This window comes from Enoplosus armatus, chromosome 11 (genome assembly GCF_043641665.1).
Source record: "Enoplosus armatus isolate fEnoArm2 chromosome 11, fEnoArm2.hap1, whole genome shotgun sequence".
Lineage (NCBI taxonomy): Eukaryota > Metazoa > Chordata > Actinopteri > Centrarchiformes > Enoplosidae > Enoplosus > Enoplosus armatus.
The window spans coordinates 8,517,916-8,534,988 of NC_092190.1; the positions used below are offsets into that span (position 1 = coordinate 8,517,916).

Sequence of the window (17,073 nt, forward strand, 5' to 3'; positions counted from 1 at the left end):
TTCTCTCTTAATATTAAGTGAAGTCCTGGTCTAGGGTAAGCCCGAACTCTCTTTAGCTAACGTTTAGCTAGCATCATGGACACAGTGGCATTACCATGGCTAACTCTGGCGGCTAACGCTAGCGCTAGCTGATAAGATTTTTCACTTTATGTTGTGTCCAGGCACTTGAAGAGATTTTATTTTATAATCAAACACGTGCTTTTTTGCATAAAATGACTTTAATACTGTTGGCCTGTTTAGAATAGGTAGCGTTATATGTGCTATCCGTGCAACATAAAAACCAGCTTCCCAAAACAAGTGCCATTCAGTTATTAGTTTATCCATCAAGAATTTTCTTGTTTTTAGGAATTTAATGAACCACCTGTTTTTTACCTTCAGGTTTCCATCTTCCCAAGAGTGCAGATTCTTTGTGTTATTAGGGATTTGTCACTGTTTGCATAGTGTTACCAGTCCTTTTTGTTTGTCATGATTGTTGTTTTGTTTGTCATGTCTTTTACCTGTTACAGTTATGGGTGTTCGTGACCACCTTGTCATACAGGGTTTGACTTGTTTTGATATAGTTATAATAATTTGTATGCGTTTCTTGCAGTGTTCTTGCTGTGCCTTATCAAATCACGGACCATGATGGAGCGAAGAAGAGCCTTAACTATTCCATTTACTGTTGACAAGGATAACTTGGTATGTGTGACCCATGTTTTTGAAATATCCAGATTTCATGCATGTTAACTTGTGAGCTTTTAGTGTGCCGCTTGAATTGGTACTGCAGTGACACTTGTTTTGTGGCTGCCATCATAAATTGCGCTAATCACAGGCTGATCACAAGCTCATTGTGATCTGGGATTGTTTAATGGCTTTACTCTGTGGTTGCTTGCACACAGGCCTGCTCTCGAGATTGCTGTATTGACAAATTCTGACAATCAGTAAGCACACTTCCCTGTTGTTAAAAGAACTTGACCACAATAAGGGCAGGACACTTGACAGCTTGAGCATGAGCAGCTGCAATCAGCATATATTTGCAGAATCAAAGCTACTACCATGTTGCCACTGGATTGGATCAATTTACTGACTATTGCTTCAGCTCTAGCTGCTACTCATGAGCACATTAGAAATGTGCTTTAATACCAATTTGGCCAAACAGCTACGACCACATGCTTGCAACGCATAGACAAATTATCTCAGGATAATGGATTTACCTTTGCTCATTTGCACTTGCTGCATTTGCACATCTACGGCAGAGTTCACAAGCTTTTGGCTGTTTCATGTCATTCATTTTCCCAAGTATGGTGACTAACCACCCTGTGAATTTTAGATGGACAACCCACTCACAATTCCCATGCCATGTCTTTCATCAGAGTGTGGGAAGTTAGAAAGACAGGTACCTTGATATCTTTGCTCTCTGTCTGACCACATGAACAAATGCTATGATGGTAACATGGCTATGCTGGATTATTCTTGAGACCTGCACTGTTTCCGTCCCTTTAACAGGTTTCCTGGACTGCCTTTGCAGGTTGCAAATTGAGACACCGTGATTCACAGCATAAAAATGGATCCATGCTGTTTGATGCAGCCATGGACCCATTGGAAATGGTCAGGTAAGCAGGAGCCGACCAGAGAGTTTTGACAGATGGAGTTTTTTTAAAGTTATTGATTGTAGACTGAAATACCCGGTCATTTTTCTGCCCATTAGTTGAAACTGACAAATATGTTCTGGTGTTTACTTTAAACTGGGCTCTGACTTCAATCAGTTATTAGTCCAAGGTGGATTCCTGCTTTGCTGCAGTGCAGACGCTCCTCTCACTTGCTCTCTGCTTAGTTGTTATTTTTGTTACTTTTTCCTACTTGACTCAAACTACAACACATTTAAGGAGGTTTCCTATGACAACTAAATCATTGGGAGGATCATTTATGACAACTCTGGGTTGCAATTATCTACTTTGAACTGCCTTCTGCTACCCACGATGTTAACGCAAACAAAACAATAACTTAGTGGACTACTGACAGAATTGCACCCTGGACTGCACTATGCCTCTCTTCTCATCAGAATGGATGAAGTGCACAGACTGTCATAAATTGTTACAGAAAATTTCCGTACTCAGAGGCAAGGTTATTTGCACTGGAGAAGTCTTCTGAACTCCACGACACTGACACGCAAATGTCTTCTGCCGGTGAGTTAGTTCATCAGAATTCAACTCGACAAGATTTTAATGGAGAGCTATCTCTAGATGACCAAGACTCACTGAAACAAAACGAGTGAAATCATGTTTTGTGAATGGGATTTCTACCTGCTGGGATAGTCTGGGTGCTAAAGATAAGTGGAGGACTGAATCCCTAAATTTATGGATTCAGTTCAGCCAACTTCAACCTCGGATATCTGGGCATAAACACAGACCACAGTCACCCCGGGCATTACAACTGGAAAATTAAAACATAATGCAGGATTTCGTTGGAAGACAGTTTTTTGTGAATGGAGGGGGATCAACAGGTTCAGCAGACTCTTAGGGCTCAACACGTGGCTCTGCAAAACCTGCGGTCTGAAAGGGATCAATTACATTGATGACTTCAATCTGTTCCGGGCATGTAGGCATCTTTTCAGCACAGATGGCCTCCACCCAGGCAGATCTGGAGTTAAAGTACTAAATGGTCCATTTTTGGATCAGTCTTCAACACCCATCGACCAGGCCTAAGATGATGTGTCCTGACACACGGCTGCCTTGATGCCACGAAGACAAAGCACCACAGCCTCAATGTCAGTGTGTTGACAACCAGCTCATAGATCAGTCTTCACTCTCCCCTCTCTGCTGCCTCACCCCTTTTGGGATTCACTGTTAACATTGAAGCGCCACTTAACGATGGCATTAACCACCCCCCCAGTCACTGCCATGACGTCTGTAACACCAACCTTGATGATAAAACAAAAGGAGAGAACAGCTCTGTCCTGACAGGAGGGCATCAGTCTCCCCCCACCTCCCCCCTTTGGAATATCTCTAAACAAACTAAAGCCCCTTTAGTCTATCCCTGAAATGTTCAGGAACATTGCCTGTATGGGGTCATGTGTGAATAGGAGCAGGGGTTAAAATTCCGGGAAATCTGTACCGCCAATTTCACACCTCAAGACCAGAGATTAAGGAACTGGATGTGATGCTAACGGATGCCACGAAGCCACACCGCAGGATTTCAAATCAACACCAACTCTACCTGGCATCAGAGAAGATGCCTAAGACAGACAGGGTCCTTACCTCACTTCTACTACCCCCAATATGCCTGTTCTTTCTCTTATTGGGCATTCACCTACTGCCTCATACAGGGGCCCCCATCATTGCCCAGAAGCAGGCTCTTTTTCATGTTCGTATTCCTTTTAAGATATGTAGTAGAATGAACAAGATGCACTCAATAAATTCTGGAAATTGATCATATTTGATATTAATTCCTTGTCACCCCCAGTCTTCAGCCCCATCACGAAAAAGTTTTAATTGTCACAGAAAGCTTTTAACACAGTAAATATAGCTTTATTAAACATCAGGTCTGTGTACCCACAAATGTTCAATAAAAGTGACCACTAGCTAATTATTCATTCAGGCTTTCTCTTCCACACTCGCCCTATGCAAAGCACTTGCCTTGTTGTTGAAAGGACCTATTTTGCCTGTGTTCATTGCAGTTTCTTAAACTTTCACAAGGTGGGGCACTCGCCCTGAATATTGTAGAGGTTATTTACAGCGATGCTTGTTTTTTTCAGCGTCATAAGAAGTATTAAACATTTCTGATGCAGTTGAACATCTAAAGCAGGATTATAGGCTGCACCTTCAATGTAATAAATGAATTCCTACTATGTGTATATATAGCTCAAATGTTATTTTACATAAAACGTTATGAGGGTTTCCTTTTTAATATGATGACTGTGTATGTACAGTATGTACTGTATGTTAAATGTACAGGTTCTCTTTTGTTTTGATGGGTATAATTTTAATCAATGAGAGGTAACTTAAATTGAAAAAGCATCTTCTGTCCCAATTTTTGAAACTGAGGAAAATCTTTTGCAGCAAAGGTTTTTCATGAACTTTTAAACTACAGTGCCTGAATGACATTGTCTTTATTTGTCCAGCACATACTGCACATGTTATTTAGCTCATTAATGTTTACTCTATGAACTACACAGCACTTTGCCTTCTGTGATACTGATGGTGGATAAACTGGTACTGTTTTTTACTCATGACTGTATGAAGCAACTCCATGAATGCAGGAACAGAAAGTTCTTGGTGATAAGTTACAAACATAGGGTTAGTTATCACTGTCCTGAGTATGTTTGTGTGTCAAAGTTCATCGTCATCCCAAGTTTTGTCTTGATCTGACTTGTAGCTAACGGCAAACATAAAACCACCTTTGCCGCAATTTTCAGGAATGTCTCTTGTTTGTGTGTACAGTATTTATCCTGCACAGTGCTCCAAGTTGCACTGCTCAAAGAAATAGTGACACAAAACAAAACTTATCATGACTGCACACATGGCTTATCTATACCAGAAAACTTGCCTACCCCTCCCTCTTGATCAGCTGGTATACATGAAGGCTAACGTGTTATGGTAGATGAGCTGTAAGTTTGTACCTTGAGAGGGCTCGATGTTGCAGAGAAGACGCTGCTCTAGGGAGGTTGTGAATAATTGCTTCTCTGTTTCATCCTTTAGGAGGAAGCCCTGTCTGATCCTGACAGATGTCCTGAAGACAGAACAAGGCAAGGCTTATATGGAAAAGATGAAACGGAGTCATACGTTGAGGAATAAAGGACAAGTGTCAAGTACATGGAGGGAGAGTGGTCGGTACAGAGAGGAACCCCTGATCTGCAGAGACACAAGGTTGACTCAGAGGGAGGCCAGGAACGATAATAACAAGAGCGCAACCTCTAAACGCAACCAGAAGACCACCTCCTCACCCTCGCAAAGGTAGGAAGTCCATGTTAAAGGATTTTTTTTGCTTTCTTGAACATTGATACCACTGTCATATCTTTCCGATAAATATAAAGCTACGTCAAGTAGCTGCTTAGCTTAGCATAACAAATACAAATTACAAGTTGCTGTTTTAAGGTTGGTAATGTGCCAGACTATTCTTTGCCCGGGAGCAATGACTTCCTAGAGTTTTGTTGTCGCCTTAAGGTTGCTAGGCAACCAGCAGAAGGGACTGCATTTGGCGAAGAAATAGTCCAAGATATAACCCCACTTCTGTACTTTTCTTTCACACCAACAATTCCTCATTAATGGATGATGTGTCCATACGTGGCAGCCTATTTATTCCGGTGAGAGCTGCTCACCCACTGCATTTTTAAAACATTTTCTCCCATTTTGGTGTTAAAAACACACGTGTATTTAGTGTCTTTCTGTGGCTGACTGCCTGCATCCATGAATGACACCAAAATCATATTTTGATAATGCTACTAGTGTTATTTTTGCTTTGAATTGTCATATTGTCAATTGTTGAATGTTGCAGTAATAATAATAATCCCATAGACAGACAGTTGCAGAAGAGAAAGGGAAACTGGGTCCGAAAATTGGACTCACTTATATGAAAACCTTGTCGGGTCATTTTGTTCTAGAAAGTGCGTTTTCAGTGTGGGCTCTCTCTCTGTCTTTCATATGAGGCTGTACTGGTATTTGCTAAAAAGAAAAAGAAAATAGACTTAATTTCAAAAGTCAGGATAGTGTGGTGGCTTTTCACATAGACATGTTAATAATGAATAGTAGGAGGTTTTCTTTATTAATGTTAATTATTAAGCAACTTTGTGGCAATTTGAGGCAGTTTGTGATTTGTGCTATTGGGCTGTATAAATAGAATTGACTTGACTATTCGGGTAATTTCTTCGACTTGTTTTCGATTAGTTTAAGGAGAAATTACCTTTTAATGGAGTTTGTCTCGGCCAGCTGCATCCACGACTCTCTGTATTTTCCAGGCAGAAAATGTGGTTATTGTATTTGGAATAATACCACATAGAAGGATGTCACAGCTTGAGATTCCAGTTCAAATCTGTGTTTCTGCATTTGTTTTTTATGTGTTTAGTCTCTGATGGATTATGTACAAGTTTAGTACGTAAAGGTCCTGGGACTAACTTTTACACTGCTTCATGTAGCTTTGCTAAAAAAGAGAATAATGTACACGACATAATCATAACATGGTGTTAATTCTTTCATGTCTTCTGGTCAAGACTCAGGAGAAGGTTGCAATATGTTGATGACGAAGGGGACAAAGAAGAAAACAAAGATATTGAGGAGGTGATAATAGGCACGGACAACGGAGAGGACTTCTCTGAAGTCGTAGGTTTGTAAACCTGAACAAATTCAGACACACACAGTTTTTCCTTTGTACGTGGCTGGGTTACTCTGATGCTGGTTTTGGTTGAAGCTTTGACCTTATCAGTTATCTTACACCGTCATAAGCATCACACTTGCATTTTCCTGCTTTCCCCAGACCTTCTCTCAGATGTCCTTTTTAATTTAAGGGTTGTTTCAATGTGAAAGGTTCATTGATTTTTTTCACCTTCTTATATGTTCTGTAAAATAAAACACATGGCAGAATTTACTCCGCTTTTTACAAGCATATCTCAGTTCATAATTTAGCCATTTCCTTGTCTTTTTTTCTTGTTGTAGTAGTCATGTTGTCAGACTGTACTGTATGTGTTTATATTAGCATGATAGGTTGATTAGTGTTTCTGTCTCATACAGATTGTGGTTTGTCAGTGTGCTGGGAGCCTGCTGAGGATACAGGAAGTTGTGATGAGTTCTCTCCAGCTAGCATCAAGGACGGGTGGACTGATCCAGAAAAAGAAGTAGAACACAGTTTGGTGAGTGCCGTACAGGGTCACAGAGAAAGCTTCAAAGGAAGGAGTGAGTAAACTTTATCCAAACATAACCCATTCCTACAAAAGTCATAAAACAAAAGCCCAGACACACACCTCCATTATGTAAATGTGTTACATACATTATGTCTTACAGCTCAACAATGCTCTATTCTGTGTTGTAGCAGCATGCATTGTCTGGTGAACTCAACACCAAAACTGCTGTATTCTGTCTCAACAGAAGAGGAAAAGAAAGGATGCAGGGTCGCGGTGCAATGGAACAGACGGGGCCAAACGCAACCGTGAGAGTGTGCTTCGCCTCACTGGAGAAGACGGAAGAGATGGAGGACCAGCCCCGACAGGTATTTGTCTGGAAGAAAGTGGAGAAGACGGAGATTTGGAGAGCCTGGACCGCACCATTGTACAGTTCACGGTGGGAGCAGATGATCGAACAGAGGTTCTGGTCCCAATCATCAGTCCTAATTTGGAGGCCAAAGACTTTATTGGTACCCCCAGACAAAGTCCATCGTCCTGCCAGGACAACACAACCAATTCCCGCCCTTCTGAACCTAGTGAGTACACCAACACAGGATGAGTTTTGCCAGATAATCTTCTAACCCTGGAAGCTTCAGCTGATGAATTTTTGTTTGAATTTATCTACGAGGAAACTCAGGAAACCGTTGCTCAGGTAGCTTGCCTGTAATGCCATTTTGCAGGCTGTGTGTTTGAGCCTTATCTGTGCATATACAAAACCCCAGAGAGCATCTGATTTTGAAGCTAAGCACTTATCTTGTGGCGACTGTTCTTAAACTGGCTCTAGAGAACACTAGAAGAACAGGCTTAAAATTGTCTTCTACATTGTCATGTAGCTAATGCACCAGGGCTCACAGGCACATCATTATACAGAATATTGCTCTTATTTTGTCCATCCCTTTTTATACGAGGTAGACTAAATAACAGAAATACCTCTATGCATAATGCAATATAGTTCAACAGACCATCCTCCAACATGGTCATAAAGTTGAATCAATACCTCTCTAAGACAGTTTCAACAAAAACTGAACACTATAATCTTCATGTAAGATTTATTGCAGGACTGTTGAATTAGACTGCATTAGTTTTAGCTAGGTGTACCTAACAAGCTGACATCTGAGTGCCGCATGACTCAGGCATCTTGTTTCTGACATTGGCCAGTATCTTTTGTAAGTTATTGGGGTAGTTTGTCCTGAAAAAAAATACATATACATATATATTTATGTGTTCTTCATGCTTGTATTTCAGTTGTGCTGTCCAGTGATGATGAGGAGAGCGGTGACGTTCCTCAACACTGCAGCCCAGCAGTCCATACACTGGTCACTGTGGAAGACTCTGTAATACAGGGACAATCCCCACGGGAAGCTGTGGCCAAACAGCAAGAAGCTTCTGACATACATGACATGGAGGTTGGCAGAATGTGTTCCTGTATTATATTATGATTCACACATTTCATAAAAGATCAAGAATGTTCCTGTGTGACAATTTAGTCTTGTGTCTGACTCAATGAGTGTAGAGCAGAAATGGATCTTTGAAGAAAATTCAATTATTCTACTCGTTAATTGTTTTTACCACTATGGTTGGATTTAAAAAAATCACTTGACTGTAGAGATTTACCACAAACTCTAAAAGATGAACCAAAATAAGATACATTTAAAGATTATCATGCTGGTTTGCAGGATAGTGCCCCCCAGAACCCCACATTTTATCCCCAGTTTGAACAGTTAATGTTTTAAAACTTAGCTGTATTTGAAAAAGCATGTTGCTGTAAGGGCAGGGGCAGAGGCGCCTGCAATCACAGAAGCTTGAGCTAACACTACATACAAGCTTCATTTTACACTGAGTTCGGCAAAAGACAACCAAGTTATCCACTGTAATAACTTGTTTTAATTTGTTTTAATCAGAGTTGTCCGCATGATTTTTACTCCCCATTTCTTCTCATGCTAACAAGATAGCTAACAAGAGAAAATGTAGCAGCGTGCATTGCTGACAACTGCAATGTCATTCTCGATACTACCACTAGATGGTGCCAAAGTAAGGGTTTTTCAATTCCTACACACAGTTGCTTTAAAATATTGAATTTGTTTCAACCATATTGCTTGACCTTACTGATCGGTCTCATTGTAATGTGGGGGTTAATATACTGTTATTGTGTACCTGCGTTATTGTGCTGATCTACCACCCTGTTTGCACCATTTTCTCGTAACTGTGTGTGTATGTATGTTTGTGTGTTGCAGGTGTTGCGTGTAGTTGTAGATCTCCCTGGTCCAGTTTCTCTCGTCCCCAGTGTTGCCTGCTCCTGTATGGGCGTGGCCTTCTCCACCCTGCACTGTGGAGGTTACCAAGGGAAAGCAAATGGAGACATGTTGGTAAGCTGTGTACACCACAAATACATGCATGTTGCTGATGGTATCACATTCAGTAATCATATCACATTTCATGGACATGAAGTGTAACATATTTTTACTCTCCTTTCACAGATAGCAAACCAAAAAATCATCATCCCACTGAAAGGTAATGCTGTGAATAGTTTTTAATCTTTGTATCACAGTTTGTGTCCTGTCTGCGATCTTTAGTCTGGGTTGTATAAACTCAGATCCCACAGGAACACATCTCCCCTATTTTTGGTCATGCTGTCTGCACACCATCCACTCCCAGCTTAGCGGTCTATTTCAGATGCTAAAGTGTGTGTGTGTTTGTGTGTGTGTTAATGGATTAGACCCTAGTGGCCCTAGTGCACTTTCACCTCTAAGCCTGTGAAATATCCCCTTCAGGGAACTACGGTGGTTATTCCTTGAGACTTGATCTTGGCCATGTGTGTGTAAGAAATACATTTGTTAAACTAAATCAGTTGCATATCAGTTTTGTACAACATTGTGGACAAACTGTGTAACGTTCTTGAGTAGATACATTTTCTGTCAAGTACAAGTTTGTTTCTGAAAAACGAATACTACTACGAATAATACTAACCTTGAGTGAAAGAAGGCCTGAGTACTTTAGCCTTGAGAATCAGAATCAGAAACTGTTTATTGCCAAGTAACATACATTATAAGGAATTTGCTGAGCCTAGCCTTCAGAAAGTTTCACAAGGATTTACAGGATGTAGTCCGTCAAGCAATCCAACATTTCTTTGCACAGCCATATTGATATTTTTAGCCTCTGTCTGTCTGTCTGTCTTTCGATTGGTTGGTCGTTCCACCTCTTTGGCCCAGACTGAAGTATCTAAAAAATTTTAAGGTTGAAACAGGGTTCACTGCGCAACCCGAAGCAATATGCAGCTGAATCAGGTGCAGGTTCAGTTTGAGGACAGCAAACCTCCAAGGGAATAACAGAGACTGGAGCACACACTGATTGATTTGCAGCCTGTAAGTGTGCAAAGAGAGCTGTCAATCAATCATTGTGCGTTAGTCTCTGTTATTCCCGTGGAAATATCTCAAAAACGATTGGATGGATTGCCATTTAAATTCTGTACAGACGTTCATGTTCCCCAGAGGATGAATCCTAATTCAGGTCGTACATTTTGGTTGCAAAACTAATGACATTCCCATCAGCCTCAGTTGTACTTGGTGTTTAGTGCTAACTGGCGTTAACAGGCTAAACTAAGATGCTTAACATGGTAAATATTACCTGCTAAACATCAGCATCTTAAGCTAAGTTCAGCCTCACAGATCTGCTAGCATGACTGTAGACTCTTAGTCTTCTTTTGTTTTAGATCTGAAACATGTTTTCTATTTCAGCAAAGTAAGAAGAAAGTAATAAAGTCATCAACAGATGATGGCCCTGTTCACAGCTATAAGCTCATTCATATTCCAGGGTGCTGCGCCAGAGCAGGAAAACTTCCTTTGGTTATGGAAGTTGTTTGAATGCTTTTACTGCTATGCTAGGGGAAAACGCAAGGCTGTTGAGTGTGGTAAAGATAAAGAAGCAACAGTGTTCATCATTTGATACCAGCACTGCAAGTTGCTAAGCTAACCTGACCTCTTCTTGTCCCCAGACACTAGTGGACAGGTGGAGATGATGTTGACCTTTGAGCGTAAAGAGCTGAGGAGGTACAGTATTTGGGAAAAGCAGGAACTGGAGGCCCTGGAGCTTCACTTTAAGGGCGAGGAGGAGCCTTCCCCTGCTGCTGTCCTCCTGTTATGTGTGTCAGAAACTGCTGCAGCTGCCGTACAGCGGGACCTCCTCAAGCTGCGTGTCAAACAAGATGAAAGCGCGAACACTGGTGAGACCACTGGAAGACTCACACTGTAGATACAACTTCAGAGTACACTTGGAGCAAATTTACAAATGTTTTTGTTTCATATTCCTGATATACTTCTCAGTTTTGTTATGATTTTCTATTTTAATAGACAAGGCGAGCCCCTTCATCCTGCTGACTCTGAGAGATGCTCTGGAGGGAATGGAGGGGGCTTTATTGCGCTCCTTCCTGGACATTGACTGTCTCAACAGTCTTGCAGCTGAAAAATCCTGTGCTCCCAATGGTGCAGACATAGTTCCTGGTTTGGAAGACATCCACACTCCTCTTCTTTCTCTGGATGATTGCATAGAGCTGATTAGAAGAACTGGACTTGACTCTCACCTGCTGTCTCTGCTGGGTCTTGAGAACACTGACCCTAAACCTAACACGGACCAGGATGGTCCGCATTCTGATGCAGACAAAAACATCACGCAACACATACAACTGCAGGTTGATTTCCAGCAAGAGACACCACTGGAGCTGGAGACAGAGACAGAACGAGACACAGGGACACAACTCAAACCAGAGGAGGATCAGAAAGAACAGAAAGAGCTTGAACGTCCCTCTGAGGTAAGTTGTTCGCAACACTTTTGGCTTGTTGTCCCGTAAAACATAGCAGTATCTACCTCATCAGTCCCAAAAAAGTACAATTGTGCTAATTCACAAGGACAAAATGCATGAAAAAACAAGCATCTGTCATTTGCAGAAAGGTTTTTTTCTTATTTCATTTCCTGTTTATCACCACCACTACGATTAATTTTGTGTCCCCTTGTGGAGGTCCTGACCCCCTGTTTGGGAAACACAGGTCTCTGTAATGATTACAGTGTAAGTTTTGCTCCTATGGTATAACTTTTCTCCCACAGAAGAGAAAGGAGGAACCCACTCCTGCATACACACTGTGCCATCGTAGAACCAAAGGATCCTACTCCGTGTCCCTGTGTAAACTAGACTCCAGCTGGACTAAATATAAACATCAGGGCCTGGCTCATAGGCAAGTAACCTACATTATTCCATATGCAGCCTCTCATGCAGCCTGACTCAGCAGGGGTTGGCATGTGACCAGTGCAGTTCACTCTGAGGAATAAAAATATAATTAGAATTAGGGATGCACTGATCCAAGGTTTTCTCTCTGGACAGATTTAAAAATTGAGATCATTTTCATGTAAGAGGAGACCAGGGAAAACTTTACCCAACTGTGACTGAATAAATGAATGATAGATGCAGTGGTGGACAGTAACGAAGCTCAATTACTGTGAACATGACAACATTATGGAAAGGAGCCCTACAGCCCTACCTTTTTGTGAAAGAGTAAGATTCAATGCATCCCTAATAAAAGATATTGTAACTATTAAAGTCTACCTACCACTGCAGATGATCAGGTTCAAATCTATGGTTGCTCTGTGCTACTAGTACTGGTGTGACCTGTCATCTACTGTCACTGTCAAACTGGGTCATTCTTCTTTCTTCCACCTCTGCTTAGGTTGATCCAGTTTCCTCCTCCGCCATTGAAAGGAGGAATAACTGTCACAATGGAGGACCTGCAGTGCCTTGACAGTGGGCAGTTCCTCAATGATGTAATCATTGATTTTTACCTCAAGTAAGGAACTTCAAATTTACTTAAGTTCCCAACACGTTTGTGGAGAAGAGATCCGGTTTTGAATTGATTGTGCTGATGATATGTTTTTTGACCCAGATACCTCCTCCAGAACGCTTCTGCTGCTGTGGCCGAGCGCTGCCACATCTTCAGCAGCTTCTTCTACAAGCAGCTCACACGGAGGGACAATGCCAGTGAAGGCAGCGCCAGTGACTCGTAAGTAATGCTGGCAAATAATTAACGAAACAAAAACGAGTTTGGGGATAGTTAGGAAGTAGAGCAGGTTAGCGTTCCTCCTGTCCACATGTCAAAGTGTCGTTGGTCAAGACACTAAACACAAGAGACCGCTTTGGGGCTCCCCAGATACCTTGAGTGCTTGTTAGCCTGTGGATACTGTTCCTGTACCTGTCACGTTTGGCGAGACTCACTGCTTCTGCTGTTTGGTTCATAGTTGGACTTCTTGTAATATATCTTAGTGTTAATAATTGTTTTACATAGTAATCTAAATATTTGTATTGTACGCTGTCAAACGAATATAGATAAGTACAGTCAACACAATTGTTAGAATAAATAAAGTAAAACACTCTGATTTCACAAGTTATCAGCTTAGTGTCACCATCAACTTATTTTGAGTTTAATGAATGAACATACTCTGTCGAGAAGGACGTTTGATATATTTGGTATATATTTGGTCTGGTAAGTGTTTGTGCGTGTGAGGACGTGTGAAACATTGTTAAAACTTGTGTCCCTGCTTTTTATTTTTGTGTGCACACAGCTGTCAGAGGCAGAGGCGGCACCAGCGGGTGAAGACCTGGACCCGCCATGTGGACATCTTCAAAAAGGACTTCCTGTTTGTGCCTGTCAATCAGGAGTGAGTTAAATACGTCAAGACGTGTATTGTAAAGAGGTGTTTTGGTGTATGACATTACACATCACGTTGCTCTGTTGTCTGTTTAGGGCTCATTGGTATTTAGTTGTCATTTGCTTTCCTGGACTGGATGAGCCAAAATCTGAGACCTGGAATGGTCCAAACTCAGAGACGAGAAAGAGCCACGATGGGACGGCAGAGTTACAGGATCAAGAGGTGGCTCAAGGATCTAAAAGCCCAAATGATAACACAGAGACACCACCTGCACCAACTACATTAGACCACAGTGACAACGTGGGTACAGAGACAGGTATGTTAGACTAAGGAACAAAGAACAGTATTTAAAGCTCTTTTATTTATTTATTTATTTATTTATGTTGTGATTGGAAAGCTGAAGGTAATGCTTAGTTTCATGTGTTTTTAGAAAACACTCAAGAAGAATCCACCAAAGATCCCCCACCTGGTCCAGTGGTAAGAAAGACTTCTGTGCTCGTTAGGAATAACAATATTTTTTCTTTTTGACTGATTTTTTCTTTGTTTGTAGAACTGCACACAGCTGACCTGCCAGAAGAAAACTGTTTGCAAGAGGTGAGTGTGCGGGTCTACAGAGTTACATTACTAGGTTTTCACATGAAGCCCCAGAGATGTCCATAGTTATTGTGTGCGTGATTTAAAGAGCACCCTCATGAGAAAATGTGTCGATACTCTTCACACCTTCATACATAATATTAACACAATCCCCACCATTATGTAGTATAGTTACATATTTGCATGCTTCGACTCTTGGTCAAATATAAGAATAAACTGCTTGAAAGCAATTGCGTGTCCAATTGGCCACCCTATAAATTCATACCCTATTAAATTCTGCAGTACAATGTTCACAAATACCACAAACACTGATCCAGCACAGTCAAAATCTGTCTACATCCAGCTGAGGCATCAGAATGCCTATCATGTCTTGAATGACCGCTTGAGATGGGATTTCACTTCTGTGCACACACTTTATTTTATGCGTGGGAAACTTGAACTGCTGTTAAACCAATAAAATGCCTATTAAAGCTCGGCCGTGCAGCTGAAGAAGAGGATTGTGGTGGTTATTTTCAAAGATACTTTGATTCTGTGTTTAAAGAGTCTTGACTGTGTTTTGGAGGTTTGTCTTTTTATGTGCTTAGTGCAACAGTTACTTAGTGGTCTTGGTGGTCTGCTTGCAGTTGCACACTACCCTATAAATGTGAAAACATTTATGCCTAATGTGGATTCAAACACTGAATGACGGATGTGCCTCTCTTCTCTGTAGGCCGTGTATCCTTATCATGGATTCCCTCAAACTTTCTCTTCATGAGCGAGTCTTCAAACTATTACGGGAGTAAGTATGAAGCTTTTAATCTGTCTTTAGTTGCGTGTATGTGTTTATAAATGTTTGTAAGATGATGCGCATTTGTCCCTCAGCTACTTGCAGTCAGAATGGGAGGTCCGTCGTGGTTCATCAAGGGACTTTAGTCCTGATCAGATGCAAAGCTCACACTGCCAAGTTCCCCTTCAGGACAACAGCAGCGACTGTGGCCTCTACCTGCTGCAATACGTCGAGAGTTTTCTGAAGGTAAAGAACTTGGCAGCATCTCTTTTTTTTTTTTTTTAGGCTCACATAGTCTGACATATTTTATAAAATGGCCACTAATATTAGATGAGCAACAGCTTTAAATGTTTTAATTAAAACTTTAATTAACTTTAACATTAAAAGGTCTTTTTCAAGGCATGCACACAGTAATGGGGTTTGCTTCTGCTTCTGCTCTCAGGACCCTGTGTTGCAGTTTGATCTCCCTCTACGCCTAGAACGTTGGTTTCCGCGGCAGCAGGTGCGGAGGAAACGAGACGAAATCAGAGATCTGGTGCTAAACCTTTACCGACATCAAAACCTGGATAGTAACAGATAGACACATTCATCACATTCCTGTAGCCATTAATTATTAATCACTGCTCATACTGAGCGACGGACATTTCAGCGTGAACTGAAAATATTTCCTTTAAATTAGAGCTGTTATTGTTTTATGTATTTACTTGAACAGAACATGTAAACCTATGACTATCTGTGGGTCCTGTGACTGAACATGAAGGCATCAGTTAATTTGTCCATCCAGCCAGAAAGAGTTTGTTTATATCTAGACATGCAATGATTGTTTTTATACTGCAAGATATTTTATAAAGGCAATTATTTGTTTTTAATTTTCTATGTAGAATCAGAAGTCAAAGAAGAAAGTGTAACAACGGTAAAACCTAATACAGCAAATTGTAGACAGGTTTAGTCGGGTTTACTTGCTTTGTCATGTGGCATTTAATATTTCTGAGTTTTCTGAGCAAATCTGTTCTGATTCTTTGCTTCAGCACACATTTACTGTATGAAGCAAATTCCTAAAACACAGGCATAGTACATCGCAGTTTCCTTTATACATTTCATTATAAATGTCATGCCGTTGAGTCCATCGTTTTAACTCTTTCAGCCACTCAGTGCCTCACTCAGCTATCCTGTTATTATCCTGTTGGCTGCCTGATAGAAAACATGTTGACAATAAACTAGAACCATTCACTCACCTCTCTTTGCAACAAAGCTGAACTATTGTATGCTACCACTTATCTGTGACTCACTCTCTATTGCAGTCTATCATGGACCCTCAAATCATATTGCAGTGACGCAGTGATGGTGCCTGATAACAACTTTGCCTCCACAAATTGGCAGAATTAGTCCAAATTGGGATGTCAGACTATCAATGCAGGCTACTGCATACAGTCAGTATGCATATAGCATATTCTAAATAATTGTTTTGATACTGACGTGTCATTGGAAGTTCTTTTGTCCAGACTGACACACAGACTCTTTCAAAGTTAGCAGCTGCTATCATGTAAAGTGATCAGAATATAGATCCAGAAGAAACATTCTGGTGTAAAATGTGGGGGAAGCGGCCCCCCTTCATGCTTACGTACAACATATAAGAAACCTGAATCCTTAATTAATTATTTTAATAAGAATACAACTTGCAAAAAGTTCAGGGGTGCACATACCATAGCATGGGTGATGGTATGCCCTCAAATTAAGACCTAAGAGACACTGCAGTCCATCACTACTGTTGCCTAAGTTCTTTTCAACAGAGACCAGTCTTGATAGTCTTGTAGTTTTTTCCCATTTTTGTTCAGATGCTTGACTCTTTTAACACTTTAAAATGTCCCAGATGTCACGACCTTGTGTTTGACGAATGTATAGGAGCTGATTCCAAATTGTCTTTGGTTTCAATGGTGTATTAAAACCTGTAGACAAAACTACACTTGTTATTCTGTTGTTTTTTTAAACAGTTTTTATTTTCATCTAGAATCACAAACCTATAGAGTTAAATTTAACAAGTCCACTGTTTTTCTATGAGGTATTATATGACAAATGCCAATTGGACAATGTTTGGTTGTGGTCCTGACTCTTGACCTCTTGTCCTACTTGGTTTTCATAACAAGATGAGGATTAGAGGTTGGTAACTAAAACA

At 40.9% G+C, this 17,073-nt stretch overlaps 1 protein-coding gene across 1 annotated transcript; it reads left to right on the forward strand.

Annotated features, from left to right (window-relative positions):
- The first annotated feature begins 598 nt into the window (after positions 1-598).
- On the forward strand, positions 599-16,861 carry LOC139292266 (sentrin-specific protease 7). Its single transcript, XM_070914536.1, has 22 exons — positions 599-678; positions 1,310-1,375; positions 1,486-1,592; positions 4,677-4,931; positions 6,185-6,297; positions 6,702-6,820; positions 7,056-7,386; positions 8,096-8,256; positions 9,085-9,216; positions 9,328-9,361; positions 10,842-11,069; positions 11,197-11,654; positions 11,948-12,075; positions 12,565-12,681; positions 12,778-12,894; positions 13,454-13,549; positions 13,636-13,856; positions 13,971-14,017; positions 14,091-14,134; positions 14,844-14,912; positions 14,996-15,146; positions 15,343-16,861. Exons 1-22 carry the CDS (start codon positions 622-624, stop codon positions 15,478-15,480), a joined length of 3,189 nt encoding a protein of 1,062 aa, XP_070770637.1. The 5' UTR covers positions 599-621; the 3' UTR covers positions 15,481-16,861.
- The last annotated feature ends 212 nt before the right edge of the window (positions 16,862-17,073 follow it).

Coding starts and splice junctions, on each gene's coding strand:
- LOC139292266 (XM_070914536.1), top strand. CDS start 622: ATGATGGAGCGAAGAAGAGCCTTAACTATTCCATTTACTGTTGACAAG. Junction 9,362..10,841: donor AATCATCATCCCACTGAAAG/GTAATGCTGTGA, acceptor TCTTGTCCCCAG/ACACTAGTGGACAGGTGGAG. Junction 15,147..15,342: donor ACGTCGAGAGTTTTCTGAAG/GTAAAGAACTTG, acceptor TTCTGCTCTCAG/GACCCTGTGTTGCAGTTTGA.